Source organism: Alligator mississippiensis, chromosome 9 (genome assembly GCF_030867095.1).
Source record: "Alligator mississippiensis isolate rAllMis1 chromosome 9, rAllMis1, whole genome shotgun sequence".
Classification (NCBI taxonomy): domain Eukaryota; kingdom Metazoa; phylum Chordata; order Crocodylia; family Alligatoridae; genus Alligator; species Alligator mississippiensis.
In genome coordinates, this window is record NC_081832.1 from 71,743,556 (window position 1) to 71,760,132 (window position 16,577).

General features: G+C 42.8%; 1 protein-coding gene across 1 annotated transcript in view; it reads right to left on the reverse strand.

Moving 5' to 3' along the window:
* Positions 1-5,904: 5,904 nt before the first annotated feature.
* The window catches only part of TRPC7 (transient receptor potential cation channel subfamily C member 7), a 122,016-nt gene continuing 111,343 nt past the window's right edge, over positions 5,905-16,577 (reverse strand). The window contains exons 10-13 of the mRNA XM_059733423.1: positions 14,990-15,070; positions 10,878-10,931; positions 8,398-8,473; positions 5,905-7,423 (exon numbers count right to left, since the gene is read on the reverse strand). Coding sequence (XP_059589406.1) covers positions 7,281-7,423; positions 8,398-8,473; positions 10,878-10,931; positions 14,990-15,070 — 354 coding nt within the window. The 3' untranslated portion in view covers positions 5,905-7,280. The remainder of the gene's footprint in view (positions 7,424-8,397; positions 8,474-10,877; positions 10,932-14,989; positions 15,071-16,577) is intronic.

The window sequence follows — 16,577 nt, forward strand, 5'->3', positions numbered from 1 at the left end:
CCTGCTTGAAGATTTCAGTGCAGATTCCATCAGCTCCAGATGCTTTATTTTCCTTCAGCTGCTTGATGGCTTCCCTTACCTCATCAAGGATTGAAGGGATTCCTAGATTGTCTCTGACTGGGTGTTGCGAGATGGAACTCAACAGAGTCTCAAATGAGAAAGTCTTCAAAAAGCTCCTTCCAATACTACTTGACGGCTCCCCTTTCCTTGATCAGGTTTCCTCCATCCTTGAGTCTCAAAGGGATTGGTACCCGAGTGCTTGCACTGTAGATGGCTTTGGTGGTACTGAAAAAAAACTGTATGTATTGTGGATGTCAGTGAGATGTTGAATATACTTCACCTTGCCTTCCCACCATTTGTTCTTCATATGATGGGTCCTTCTTTGGGCCTCTGTCTTGGCTAGTTGGTGATTCAATTCCTTTGGCTTGGAATCGATGTTGTTCTGCCAAGCACAAAAGACCTTGCACTTGCAATCAATCAGCTCTAGGATCTCCTGGTCATTCCCATCAAATCAGTCTTGATGTTTCCTGGTAGAGAATCCAAGTGTCTCTTCAAAGGTGCTGATGACAGAGGACTTGAAGGCTCCCCAAGCACTGCTGACAGTATCCCATTGTTGTTGATGACTGGAATTCACCAGTTTTTCACTCAGGTACTGGTGAAAGAGGTCTGGCTTGACTGGGTCGTCGAGTCCTCCAACTTTCGTCTTTTTTTGGCATGGCTTCTACTGCAGCCATTGTTTGGGAGCCACAAGGGTTGAATCCAAGCACTTTCCCTTCATATGCACGTACTGTAAAACCAGATAAGGGATGCTATTTTTCAATGCCATCATAGCCATTCAGAACCTATGGAAGGCTGTTTTCAGTGTATTCCACAGAAGTGCAACAGCACAACCTCTGAGAGAGACTCGGTGATTGCTTCTTTTGTGACAGCTCTATTTAACCTGTGCTGTATCCAGGGCTGACTTGTGTGGGAGAAGCCTGGAAAGTAGGAAGAAGGTAAATGAAGTTTAATTGGACTGAGAAGAACAACCTTGTATGGCCATTTTAACTAACTGATTATATAAAAATATGTTGCTGCTGTTGTATTTGTGGTTGTCGCCATTATTACGGACTTCTCTTCCAGTAACACCTCAGTTAAGAGTTAGGGCTCCGTTGTGCTAAGTGCTTTGTCCAACCAACCTTACTCTCTGGATTAATGACAGGTGAATGAAACTAGAAAGTGGGTGGGGAGGAGGAGGTTAAGCATGAGAAGGTTAACCTCATGCCTAATGTCACTTCCTATACAGCTGCTACAGTTTTGTGGCCAGAGCCCTGGGAAGATGCGACTAAAGCACAAAGATGCACTCAGAATGGTAGAATTTGTTGCAATCTTAAAGGCTTTTTACAGGGTGGGTTTATTAACCTTAGCTACCCTGTGGAGTCTTTTGTTCCTCAGCTGCTGATTAGTCAGAGAGGCGAATGTGAGTCAAGGTGAGGGAAGAGGTGAAAAAAAACTTCAGCAGCTTCTTAGTGCCACTGCATTGTCTCCGACACATAATTGCTTTCTAGACATGCAGTTCAGCATCTAATTGCCTCTGACTCTTTAATGCCTTCAAGGCAGGGCAGGGTAGTGACAGGCTCCTTGCCTGAAATAACAAAATTGCCCCCCCAAATTCTCCTCTACTTGCATAAAACAGCTAAGTGAAATCAATGGTCTCTGGGCCGTCTCCTCCTCCATTGGCTTTGTGGAGCTGGCTGTCTGCTGATTGCTCCCCGTATGAGGACCACGGCCTTTTGTGAGCTGCAGGAACTGCTTTTTGTCAGCCACTGCTCTGTGAGTTGCCAAGTACAGCATTTATTGACTTGTTTAACATCCCCTGAAAGCAGCCGCCCTCCCTCCCTCCGTGAATTCATTAATAGACTTTCTGATTTCCTGCATGTAAGCCCCGTGCCTGCCTTAATCTCTTATATCTTTTAATTAGGCCGGTCTCTTTTGGAGGACAGAAGGTGCATTTCTCAAGCAGATTAATGTAAAGTAAAGCCAGGCTCCGGCAATTTTATGTGCTGTTAAGTTTTAATTGACACGCAGCTGTCCTTTTTGGGGCAGGATTTCCTGCCGCTGTTGTTTCTTTTGTTTCCCCATACAGGATGCTCCAGGCAGAGGCTGTCGCAGCCGAGGCTGGTCCTGGATCAGATCTGAATTAACCTCCAAATACAGCTAAAATACAAAGGTGCCCTTTCTGTAGCCTCCCTTCAAGTCCTTAATTCTGCAGGGTGAACCACTGAAAGCAACAGCAAAGCCCCTTGGGCCTCAAGGATACAGAATTGGGTCCTTCAATGCTCATCCTACAGTGCCCTCTTGTGGCCCCCTGTATTTATTCGTTTCACTTTCGTGTTTAATTTGCTCCTTCATTTCAGATTTCCAGCTCTGGTCAAAATTTGCTCCATCCCCGTGAATCTGGCTGTTTAAAGAACCAGTCGACTGCCGGATTTTGCCTTATTTTTCATTAACGGCCCAGTGCTATTTTGTTCTTTGCCAGATATAAAGCAATCCGCTAATCCAATAATTGGGTAGTTCGTGCAAGTTAAAATAATACTTTTGTTTTCTCTCGCACAGTTGGAGCATTTCTTTCCTGGCTTGTCTTCCCTGCAGACCTGAGTTAGCAACCTGCAGCAGCGAAGGGACAAACTATGCATTTTTGTGTATATAACTTCACGTTACTCTCATAGACTGAATTTCATCTTCTGTCGTCTGCCTCCCCAGAGAAGGTCATAGGTGCCTATACTACCCTATACGGGCAAATCACTGATCAGTTTGAAGGGGTGTAGGTTGTAGCCGTGTTGGCCTAAGGACATCGGCAGACAAGGTTCTTTGGGTAAGTCTGATACCTTTTATTAGACCAACTTAAATAGTTGGAAAACAATTTTAAGCAAGCTTTCAGGTTTAAAAACCCTTCGTCAGGCTGAGGAAGTTTCTGCAGTTGGTGTGTGATCAGTTTGAACACACTGATCGTGGTCAGGAGCCCAGAAGCATTTCTGTTTCTTAAGATAAAATGCTCAGTGATCAGTAGACACAAACATATCTGCTCACCTTAGCATTTGGGATTGCAAACTTTCCCTTGCTTGATTTCCGCCACTTCCATATTTTTTGACAGAAGTTTGCAAAGAGAACACTTTGCTCTGAATCAATGGGAAAAAATATTAGACAAGTGAGAATAAAAAAAAAAGGATTAATTCCATTCAAGTCAAGGAAGAATTTCTTTTGTTTTATGTCAATTGGGAAAGGATTCCAAATAAAATAGTTATTTCATTGAAAAAATTATAATGTTTCGGTAAGGCAAACACTTTCAATGAGAACATTTTCATAAAAAACTTCTTTATAAAAAAACCCGATGACCTCAGATTAAGATCTTCTTGCACTGTCTCATTGTCAAGGCTCTGGGTCAGAGATTAGAAGAAACTTGTCTTCTTCTTACCAAAGTATCTCAAAGTACCTCAAAAGAGAAGCAGTTATGGCTATGGCAAATCTGTTTTTAATTTTGGATTGGAGGCTTCTGGTTGTATTTTTATAGTGTTTTCCCTGCTCTTCTTTTATCTTCATCTTGAAACCTAGAGAAAGTTGACATTCAGTCACAAGAAATTACTATATGCCGAACAATGAGTTTGACTACCTGGTCCTGACTGAACTGCAGCGCTACAGGTATGTGTTAGAAAAGCAGGTGATAACTGAATGGATGTACATAATCTAAGGCATATAAGGAAAAAAATGCAATAACTCTATTCATATTGGAGTACTAATCATGCTTATCGAAATGTTTACCAACTGCAATTTTCACCGCTTAGAGCTGAACCATCCAAGGCAATTGAAGCACTCCTATTGACGTCAGTGGGCTTTTCATTATTTCCCAACTAAAACTGTGTGATTTAACTATGAAGTGGAGATGCAGTTGACCTGTTCAGCCTGCATTTGCTGGCATGTGACTTTGCCCATGACAATGACAGCTGTGGAGAACTGGGGGAATGCTGCTATTATGGAAACATCTTATGGCCCGCTCTGTATCAGTGCGATAGAGCCCTGCCCGCAAGCCAAGTTAGAGCAAACCCGGGTGCGAGGAAACCAGACATGAGACACTACAAGAATACCAAGACAAGGACCATCACTGTAGACACGGTAGCAACATATTTAGCTATGAAAAGGCAAATCTTCAGTTGCAACCCTGGTGAGAGCTATTCGACCAGTGTCAGGAAGGGGGAGATCTTTCCGCTCCAACAGGTTGACAGAGCAGGACTGAAAGGCAGGATTTGCCAAAGGCAGGCTTTGACTTGGTCCCCATGAGAACCAAGGACACCAAGGCTAAGTCACGTCTCCTTAGACGCCTGAGGGGAATGGCAAATGTAGGGAAGGTTGTGCGTGCATAAGGCTCAATCCTTGTCTGAATGTCTTGTGTCCTCAGGCAAAATAAACCTACTTTCATTTTGAAGAAGCTGCTTCTATGGCCCTGCAGGGCTGCGGGTGCCAAGCCTCTTGGCTGTTCCCTGGGACTCTACAGCCAGGGGCGGGGAGGAGGACGGCATAACCAAGAGGTTCAGTTAAGAACAGATTGATAACAGGATCCCACCCTAAAAAGAAATGAATGCGTAGGTCAGCTGCTTGAACAGGTCTGTGATGGGGAAGGGCAGTGCCTAAGGAAGTGTCTTGGGGGAAGGGGTTTCAGACTGACAAACGGATAAGGATACCCCACCAGGAATCCCCATGTGTGCCGTAAATGCAGAGTGTGGTGCCTGAAAGTGCTCTGTATGCATGATCAGTAGCCTAGCAAGGGGTGGGCAAAGCGGGCACCAGCTGCTTAGATGGGGCACAGAAGTAGCAGCTACCACTGCTACCAGCCCCTGGCACTGCCACCACCCAGGTACCGACCTGGTAGTGACACCTCTGCTTACAATAACACTGAAGGCTAACGCCTCATTGTTGCCAAGATCTTTCAGAAAGCATTTCTCTTGATAACCATGGCCTGGTAAAACCCGTGCAGTTTTCAAAGTGCGAGTCAGGCCCTTTCATTCAGCAGAATTTCCTGGTTTAAACAGAGCGAGATAGTGCAAAGTGACCCCTGGGTATGGGGTTCATTCTTTCAAAGGGAGGGAAAAATCCCTCTGTAAACGTGCAATGTAAGACTATCCACCATGCGCTGTTATCATGTGGGGCTTTCTTGGTGAGCAGCGCTTGATCCTGATATTGCATTGCAACCGATCGTAAAACAGAGACAATTTTCCACTACTGGAAATAATAGGAAAACACTGGTGCGCTCTAACATGTCACATCACCTCTCGAACGGGTGTTACACGTGGGGAACAAGGCTTTAGTTGTCTCATCTGCTGAGTGTTATTTCTGACTCAGAAGTTCAGTAGCACAAATGGTACCGCTAGGTCAGGGCTACCTCTCAGTGTGGCATCCGGTAGATCAAGGAGGGAGCATGGAACGTGGCGGCACATAGGGCAGGGAGAAGAAAGCAGAGCAGCAAGTCAGCACAGGCCTGAGAGCAGAAAACAGAGCAGCAGATCGGGAAGGGGATTGAAGTGGGGGAGGGTGTGGAGTAAATTTGTGCCATGCTTGCCAAAAAGGTTGGTCCCCTTGTTACTAAACTATCTCGGTTACCTTTTACATGCACTCATGGATCAATCGTGGTACAGACATTTCCAACTAAACATCTCCCCTATGGATTTACTGAGTGTCTGGGTGTTGATGGTTTGCAGAAAGTCGACTTTATTTTTACTTTGTTGCTTTCAGACTTGCTGCTGAGTCCTTCTTCTATCCTCAGATGCTCTAACTGCTCCCCCATTGCACAAGGACGAGGACGTGTTCTGTGCGCTGGATGTTTAAAAGATCAGGCAAACATTTCACACGTGGTACAACAAAATATTATGAGGTAATTTTATTTTGTTTTCCATTTTTAGGTAAAAATATGACAGTATACAAGATAATCTTATTAAAGGTAAAAATACATTATTTTGTTGGTTTTTTTCTCTAAACAGATCTACCTACAGTACACTTTTTATTTTATTTTTTTATTTATTTTTTTTTTACAAATATAACTATTATTCTATTAGGCTATCTGTGTTCTCATCTGGCACTTAAGATCTGGTCACAGGTCACCTTCTGGTCCTGCTTATTTTTCTGAGCTGATATCTAAATATAATGGTCAGCCTATAGGTGCGCCTTGTAAACAAATAATACAGTTTAGTGGTTCCAAAGTAGTAAGGTGTGCTTTCAACAGCTGAAATCCATAACATCAGCTAAACGAGAAGCAACTGAATATTCAGCTGTGTTGTGCGGACTGATCGCTTTTCACTTGCAAGAGTGCAATCTGCAATCACACTGAGTCACTGGGTTTAATTTCTCCTTGTTTTTGAGCTGAACACACAACTCACAGCAAACCATTCAGTTGGCAAATACCCCTTTGTGCTGATGGGATGTCCTTCGTCAGTGAGATTTTATTTCTTTTTAATTAACGCGTTTATGGTTTGAAACTATCCAACCGTGCGCCTATAAATTTCATTTACTCCGTGGCTTGCCATTTGACATCGCAAATTTGAGCTGAGTTGCTTCATTATGATTGGTCACATAGTGTTGTTGCTCTTCTTTGAATTGGATGAGTTAACTCTTCCCATTAAATCTCTAGGACAAATACTCCTGGGAAGAGTAATTGAGAGGACTGTATTTTAGTGTGTGACTTTACATTTGCTTTTCATTAACTACAGCGCTATTCAAATTCAATTTTACTGACGACCATGAAAAGCAAACAGAAAAGGAGTGTGCACACATATGGGAATGTGACTATGTTTGAAAATAGGAATGGGTATTCATGGAGCACTCTTCAGCAGGCTTCATCCAGCTCTAAACCCAAGTGTTGGTGAGTCAGATCCCCAGGTGGTATAAATCAGCGTAGCTTCATTGGAGCTATGTCAGTTTATACCAGGTGAGCATTTGGCCCTTTGCCTTCGTAAAAGGTGCTTTGGGTATCTAGAATAACCACGATTATCTTTTGGAGGTGGTGCATCTACATCTGATGTCGATGGGCTCATTTTTACACAGATGCGTCCCCTTTATATCATAAAGGATTTATATGAACATTGGCTTCATCCAATACCACAGTCTAATGCACAGTGCCCCTACCAATATTTGTTAATTAGCAAAAAGTTGAGTGTTCAGTACTCATCTCTTGCAGTGTTTTTGCTCTCTTAAAATGCTGGTTGAAATATCAAATAAATGTTTAGAAAACTAGTCAGCTTTCCCTTTCTTTACCCTCAAATGTCCTTATTTAAGTTCTTCCCAAACTTGTCACTCAGCTGTTGTATTAGTCTTGCCAGCTCTCCAGTGGCTTGTGATTTTTCTTCCAAAAGTTCATAGCGGAGACTGGAAATATCTTGCTTAATCTCTTTAAGTTCTCCTAAAAGAAAAAAGATATACGTAATCTTGTTAATAAGGTTGAATTATACCAGTCCTGGTATAGTTAATTCCTGAGAACAAGTTAAGTTAGGAGCATAACCTATGGGACTGAAATGAGTTGTGCTGGAACTGAACTGGCGTTCCAGCTCTAATAGTAGCTACTCAGAACCACACTGCAACATACTGAATGAATCAATTATGAATTACATACTGAACTAATCACAGAATTAATCACATTGCTGACAACAGTCCTATGTAGAAAGTTCCTGTTCTTTCTAAAACCTCTACTGTTCCACTTAAAAGTCTCTGGTTTACCTTGGAACCTTTTTGGGGATTTGGAGAAATGATGCTTTGAGCCTGTGCACAATAAGTAGAGTGCTATATAGAATAGGAAACTATATATCCTTTCTACCTGAGGATGATTCAGACCAAGGTTTTGACAAGGGACCTTCAAAGACCCCTAGGGAGGCACTAACGTGCCATTAAGAAATATGGATGTACTTGAAAAACCTATATTCCAGGCAAATAAAGAATGGGATCATGTTATGAAATGTAGAAGGCTTAGCATATTACAGATACTAGGAGGAAGCCTTTCCTCCACTGTAGCCCCTGTATGACAGAGTCTAGGAGAAGAAGTCCAACAGTGCAGATACTGTGCAGGGCAGTCATAAGTTTCCCGTATACAAGTCCCTTTATAAGGTCGCATGGAGGGGAAGTACCGGAGACTATGAGGCTGGGGTGGGTGGATCTATATGTACGGCAGGGCAGTTATCCTTCGCTGCGAGAGAAACTTGGAATTCCAAGTGCACACAGGTGGTTTGAAGCCACCCATGTCCACCTTCCCACTGAGAAGGTGTCTCCAGGAGCTTCAGCTACCAATCTCTGATTGGCCACAGTAGTTGTAGCTTAACAACACTATCATGTGACACGGTTCTCACAGTGGTCATACCATTATCAATAGTACAAACCACTTACCTTCATTGACTTCATCATTTTCTCGATCCACCTGAGCCTTCAGTACATACCGCTTAATAAGACGCTTCATTATTTTCTGAAAAATGAATCAAGATGGTTAAATGGGAATAGACTTGCCTACATCTCTGCGTTCTACATCTGTTAAGCACTGCTTAAGCAACTGAATTCACTGTGAGAGAAATCCTGGCTCCACCGAAGTTAAGTTTTGCAGTTGACTTTTGCCAGTATCCAGGTTTTTCTTCTTCCATGATGCACTTCACGTTACAGTAATGGGTTGTGCACAAGTAAGGATCCTAGATGAAAGTCATATTACAGCCTATTGTAGGACACGTGAATTTGGGAGCCTCTACTCAAAGAGTAAACAGATACGATCCAAGAGCAAGCTATGCATAAGGTCTGGTCTAGGTTTCTGGGGGTCTTGGCTAGGCATGTTGCTGTTTCAAATATTTGCAGAAAAGAATCTTGAGAGAGGGAAACCAGTTTCATTAATGACTCAGAATGCAACTACTTACTGTAATGGACCATGTACCTGATCCAAAGTTCATCAATTTCAGTAAAAAGAGTCGTTTTCTCTGGTAAGCTTTGGATAAGGCTTCAAGGAGAAATAGGAAACCCAGGCCCTTGGCACACATTAATTCAAAGGACCATGGGCTCTGACCCTCGATCCCAATGATTGTGCCTCCTGCCATACCACATATGCATGGCAGGAAGCACAATTGTGAAATCACTGATCAGATCCCAGTTGCATCTTTCATCTCACCAGTGCAGAAGAAGTTGGGAATCATGATCCCAGGCTTTCTCTGCACTGGCAAATTGAAAGCCAGGTGCCTGCAGCCCAGCATAACTCAATACCATCCTGGGGCCAAAAAGGACCAGCAGCTGGCCTCAACCCTGGAGAGACCAAGATCTAGTTCAAGATTGGGGGCTGTCTGGGCCAGGACTGAAAAACCAATTAATTGTCAGATGATTGCTAACACTAGGCCTGGGGCAGTTGGAAACCAGGGCTGTCTTAGGCTGGTGCTGACAATGTTGTCAGCAGGCAGGTTGAAGACTGGGGATGTCCAGTGCTGATTTCAACAATCAGCTGATTATTAAGCATCAGCCCCAAAGAGCCCTGATGTGTGGACACCACATTTTCAATTGAAGGCTCCTTACAAACCAGCCATAAGAATGTTCTACATTATATGAGAAACACTTTTATGGATGGTTCGCCATTTTATGGTACCTTAAATTGGGTGCATGTGTAGCATCCTTGCCATTTATGTTGTGATAAATGGGTTAATTGCAGCATAAATGTAATGTGTAGAGGGCCCTCAGTGAAGGACCCTCAGAAAAATGGAACACAGTTAGAGAAGTGGATTAAAATGAATAAGAATTAGCTTAGAAAAATAGTATGAACTGATTACATCCAAGGAAAAAAAAATACTACATAGAAATATGAAAGAGGAGTTTGCTGGTTAAAAAGAAATAAAGAAATATATGAGTATGATATGCAATGTTTGTAATTATGAGCTTGCAATGTGATGCTGTTGCAAAAACTCAGAAGGCCTGCAGATCTATCCATAGAATAAAAAAGGAGGATAGTCTCTTTCCTAGGATACACTCAGAGTTGTGTGTTGTTTTCAGATCTTTACTATGCAAAAGACATTAATAAACTGCCCTAAAAATAATCTAAAGAATGGAAATACATCAAAAGGAGTAAACGAAACTACCTCTCCAAAGTGAGGCATCTAAATCTGTTCTAGACACCTAAATTATGGTTCTGGGTAAAGCACTTGGTTAAGATACTCAGTCAAGTTTTGAAAGGCTCAGACAGATTGGAGATGTACAGATACCCACTTGGAAGGAATATTCTAATGCAATGAGGAGTGAAGGGACATGATCAGGCCCCCCTCTTGCTTTGTTCCTTTCAATTCTGCCACCGATGGTGAAGTGAAGCTCACCACCAGCTGGAACACGATACAGGGTCCAAATGACATTATTGAGTCCATTCAATATTTTTCTTCTCTTTCTCTAGGTTTTCTGGATCCTGAATCTTTCCTGAGATTAACTGAGAACGACTCACCATTAGCCTTCAAGAATACCTGCCCTGACTGCTACTTATTGAGCATCCAGCGACTGTGGAAGGAAAACTTTCTCTCTGGTCCAGGCTCACATTTTGCTTTAGATGTTGCTAAGAAACTTAGTATCAGGGCACGGGGTCGGACTTGATGATCTGTTCAGGTCCCTTCCAACCCTAGAAACTATGAAACTTTCCAAAGTCTCTGAAACATCCAAAAATCCAGGCTTCCCTCATGAGAACTACATTCTATAGTAACATAAGGCATGTGAATGACCAATAAATATCTGGTTACTCGTATATATGCTTTGAAGTAATGAAAAGTGAAATATTTAAGGACTGTGTCTTCCTACCAGGAGAGAGATCTGGCTAACCAGGTGGGTCAGATAAGGAAAGTATACATGAGCCACAGTGCACGTACTGTATGCTGGAGATGGCCAAGGTAGCAGAATCCAGAGGGAGGTAGTGTTGCCACCTGAGAAAACATAAATGGAGGAACATTTTGGGGAAAGTGGGGAAAGGCTGGATTCAAAAGAAATAACTTTAAAAATAGGAGATGGAAACAGGGAAGTCACAGAAAAACAAGGAATCAACACACAATTCATGCTATTATCTTGGCATTTACCATAGCATAGCATAGCATTTACCTGCACTGACCACAATATTTGCTGGTGTGCCTGTATTTACAATGGGAAATGCTCCCAATACTGTGGTCAAGTTCAGTTTCAAGTGGCAAGGGTGAAGATTGTCATGGTGGCAACTACACCAGGACATATGCTGTAGTAAGATTTGTCCGTGGATATCGAAAACCAAGAACGCGATGCATTTTGGCCAAGATTCTGCCAGGGGAAGATCACTTTCTGGGCTTTGAGACATTCGACTGTATTTTTGCCTTATTGGTGTATTGTAGCCATTTAGTTTTGCATGCCCACTTTCCTTCAACTCTGCTACTTTTTCTTTTCCTTTTGTGCTAGAGTAAGTGAAATGGTTTTTCCATAACATAGTTACTGGCACAGTGAAATTAAAAAAAACCACCTGGCTCAAATTTCCAGAAGTATCTATTGATGTGGGGTGCTTGGTTTGAGATGACTTAAGGCCTGCCTTCCAGAAAGGGCAGCACTTTGCAGGTAAAAAACCTCCAGTAACCCCACTCCTGCCGGCTTCTGGCCTGATGCACTTCAGGCATGTAGCTACATTTCTGGAATCAAAAGTGAATGTCTGTTCATTTGTTTATTGGTTCAATCTACACAGCTTAGACTAGCCTATGAAGTTTACTTCGATTCAGCCTTAGGTTTTTGACTGTTTGTGATTAGACAAGGTGATAAACTACTTGTAAATCACTACCTTGTATTCTGAAATCAGTCTCCTTTATGTACATATTGGCCCAACCTTCAAGTACTCTCTGTACCATCAGCTACTCTAGTACTTTCTGTAGATCTTGGCATGCTGGGAATGAGAATGAAAGGACAATCTTGTGTCAGGAGACTGAGATTTGTCAATGGTATCCTAAATGCTTTTTAACTTTTGCTGGGCCTCAGTTCTCCATCTGTAAAATGGGGATGGTAATACTGTCACACATTGCAGGGGGCTGGTAAGATTAAATTAAGTGTTTCAGATATGCCCAGATATGATGGATCTCAATTGAGACACTGCTTACTCCAGGTCAAGAGTAACCAGAGGTTGTTACCGTTTGATGGAGGTTCAGATGCTAGTTAAGGGGGTCTCAGCTCAGCATATCAACCCACTTTGCCAAATTCATTGTCAATTTAAGGGCCCCACCTTGTCACCCTGATCATCAGACCCATGCACAGGCTTAGAGCAAGATGGGTGTTTTATACCCAGCACAAATCTGTCCTGTATTTTTCTGACAAAGCTCCTACGTGCATCACTTGAACTTTGCAAGTCACAGCCCTGTCGTTGGAGCTCTCAGACTTCTCGTTCTGCATGCCTTGGCCATTTTACATTGTCACAGCATTAGGGGCCTCTAAAATCCTCCAGAAAATTGCACTTATCTGCAGTATAGAAATATCTGCAGTATAGAAATATCACATTAAAAATCTAGCCATATGAAATGGCCAGGAGAGCAGCTACTGCATTAGACATTCTCCTAGGTGCACAAAACTGTTATCTGCTGGCTTGATTACTGAACTGATCTGTACTGTTTGTTCCCTCTGTAATCTATGCCATTGCCTCCCCTCCCCGCCTTTTATTATTTTTACAATTCTTTCCTCAAACTTCAGACATTTTCAGCAATGTCCTTTGAGGATAAGTCTGGTAGAAACAGTGTGTGTGTGTGTGTGCATATATCTATATCTATATCAATATCTATATCGATAGATAGATAGATACACACACATATATATATACAATCTCTCTTTATAAAATGGATCAGTTTTTCAGTGCTGCCTTTGGCATTAGTAGAGAGTTGCCTGGTAGAGGTGGGCCCTGACCTGGCATGACCCTTTGTCATTCTAACTTGAAAATAATAGCTTCTGTTGTTGAAAACCTAGAGAAGTAGTGTGACTGGCAGAATTTGACTTTTTTTTTTTCTATTCTCACCAGGTTTTTTAATTTACAGCAAACATGTCATCAATGGCAAACAGTACAGACAAAGAAACAATTATGCTGTTTTAAAGGAGAGGAGGGGTGTTACCACAGTTCAGATGAATCTACTGTAACTGTTTCATCTGTCTGCTCCTATCCCATTGTAACTGGAGTTAAAAGAGGGCATGTTATTCCTGAATGAAACAGGGAGACTTATCATTACGTACTCCAGGATAGGGGGGACAAATGAAATGGTTGCAATGGAACAGCTGATAGGACTCCAAAGCCTCCTCCTTTAAGACAATGTCTGTTCACACCCTCGGTGATTTAACAGTCTAAGTCATTTGTAAAAGTGGAACTTAGCCACCTAAATTGTGTAGGCCTGGTAATGCCAAAATACTTCAACAATCTGGTTGTTGGGTACTTATGGTTCAAATTTTAGGTGCCTAAAGTCCTGAGAGGGTTTTATCAAAAAACTTCAGTGTCTATTGGAATTAGACACTTAAACCTATGGGAGTTAGGGACCTAAATGCCTTTTAGGGTCTGGGGATAAGTGCTTACAGGCATGTCTGCACGGCGTCCACAGTGTGTTTGGGTTGTTCCCGAGGAAACCTTGTCTCTTCCATCCCACTCGCACACCAAACCCTGAGTGGCAGTGCTTAGGCTGCTCTGGAGGTGTTTCTCCCATAGTTACTCTCAAGGCTTGTTTTTCTCCACCATGCCAGAGTGGTCTCTGGAGTTGCTACACTACCGTGTTTCCAGGTTTGGTATGTGTGTGCAGGAGCAGATGGGTGGGTGTGCATGCGAGCGGCTCTTCCATACATGGTGCAGACAATTTAAGACATCTTTGAACACAGGCCCTATTGATCACCTACAGTGCCCCTAGGAGGCCACAGTGACTCATGCTGTACAAACTCAGAAAAAAAGGCAGGCCCTGCCCAATGCTGAACATAGTACAATCACAGTTATTTATCCATTGCTATCCTGCCAAACAACTGCCTGCTAGGCTGTGCAAAGCTTTGGATCACTATTCGGATGCAGGGATGATTTGGAGGCCAACTCTACAAATCTGAATCGAATTACTGGAAGCTTTAGGATATAACTTTGTTATAGATATTTCATTGATTCCCCATTATACCCTATGACTGAATCTCCAAATCTTTTCCGAATTGAAGCTTCAGAGCCAGTTCGGCCGAATCGAAGCAGAAAACCGATTTGGAGCTCCAAATCGAATCGCTGGCATCTGAATCAGCCGAATCTGCACCCGAATCAAATAGTTCCCTATTCGCACAGGCCTGCTGCCTGTGTTAACCTTCTTTAAATGTCTTTGCCTTCAAGTATCTTTCAGATCATTCGTACATATTTGCTTAGTTGGGCAATCAAAGAAAAATTGATGGTGGAGATTTTGCTGGCGGAGTTGTGCTACTACACATGCAAAATCCACTGATTCTTCAGAAAATAAGTGTCCTAGTAGCGTTAATACTCAGGGCATTACAAAACAATGACAATGGAGTTACTCCTGCCATGGGAAGTCACCCCTGCTATCGCCCCTCTCAGTTATTCTTGTAACACATCACATTGCGTGCTCCACTCATGGCCAGAGAAAACACATGAGCATGGTGGCAAAGGCATAGGGACAGAAAGAGAAAGATGACATTATGTCATGACAAAATGAAATGCTGCCAATGTGAGGCTATGTGGAGTATTTCTTGCATTAGGTTCAATGCTGCTGCCTGGATTTAACATGGCAACTGTGTTGGTGTTAAATGCAGCCGATATACCACCATGTTCTCTTAAGCTACTGCGAAGTGTTTTGGGCACAATCCCACCAGTGCTATTTGCCCTTCATTCCCTCTGATTTGGCACTGGTCATTGCTTGGCCAGTCACAAGATGGGAGCTCACTGTAAGTCAACAAATTTGATCTTTGCCAACAAGCCCTTTTCACCGCCAGACCTTTAGCTTTGCTCTTGCTCTCATACTATTATTACCTGGTATCTCGTGGGCTTGTTATAAGCATTCTTCCCAGAAAAATTTTCTGTGTTTCGCATGCTAGACAGAAAACGAATTTTCTGAAAGTATAAAACATGGTAAAGTATTAGGGTACTGACAGCTTCTCCTCCCCCAAATACACCAGGCTTAAAAAAAGGGCTTCCCCAAAGTGTTAGGAAATGCTTCATTGTGGGCAGCTTGAAGGTCCTGCGGAATAATTAAACCAGCATCTCCAACATGCAATTAATAGGTTGATTAGGGAAGGGGTGGGGGGAAGTAGAGGGAGATGACCCTCTGATTTCTCACGCACAGAAAAATTACTGGACGAGTTACTGGTCCTCACATTGTCCAAATGAAGAGTGCTTTGATTGTGTACACGACATGCCCCTTTGAGCATGGGCACGCTGCTGCAGCAAGACACGGTCCACCTGCCCACATGCACTCTGCCCCAAGCAGAAGTGGTGTAAGTGGTGTAGTGTGGTACTGGTGAGCACCCATGAGCTTTGGAAATGGTGTGCATGCAACTACCACAAAAACCAACTACACCACTTTCAGCTGAGGTGGTGCATGCAGAGTGAATCTGGTGTATCTCACTGCCACTCTCCCCCTAGTACTAGACTGGGGCAATGTAACTATGATCTTTTGAACCAGTCAGCATTAAAAGGCAGAGCTTTGCTAATTATTCCAATAGTTTTGGTCTTTGGGACCAACATTTGAAAATAACTTAAAAAAAAAAAAAGAGAGAAAGAGAGAGAAAAGAAAAAGTAGTGATCTGACTCTATGGGTACTAATGAGAGTCATGAGAGCCTGCATGGAAATCTCCTACGGAGGAGACTGTTCAGATAACAACACAATTTGTTATTGGTGATCCAGCAAAAAAACCTGTAGTATTCTTGCAGCTAAGTAGTATATGCTCTGTAATCACAATGGAGCGCTCAATTTTGGAAGCTAGAGATTGGTTTTGCAGTCCCTACTAGGGATAAGGTATCAAGAGATTTGGCTAACTCTGTCTGTCCACAATATTTGTACCTTCTTGCTATTCAAATGCATGATCCATATAAGACATTTACAGCTAAACAGTCTCAAAGGGCCAAATCTGGTCTCCAGAGCAGAATAGATTCATAGAAGTCGGGTCGGAAGGGACCTTGTAGATCTTCCAGTCCGACCCCCTGCCCTGGGCAGGAGAGAAAACTGGGCTCAAATGACCCCAGCCAAGTAAACATCAAGCCTCCTCTTAAAGACCCCCAAGGTAGGAGCCAGGACCAGACCCAGACCCCTGTGCTAGGCACCCAGGTTCCCTCTACAGTGCACGGAAAAAAACGGCACCTCAGAACGGGCTCTGAAATGGCCACTACACTGAGCTGGAAACCATCGATGTCAGCAAGCTCAGCAGGCAGCTGCCTACACATGGAGAGCAAAGGGGTGGGCTGAAATCTTGGAATACAAAGCCTAAGAGTCGAACTTGGGGTTATATTATGAGAAGTACCTAAATGATTTTAAGAACTGAAGACCAATTTTCAAAGTGACTTAGGTGCTGAAAATGTTCACCCTTGATAAATAGATATTAATGGCGGGTTAGAGCATTCC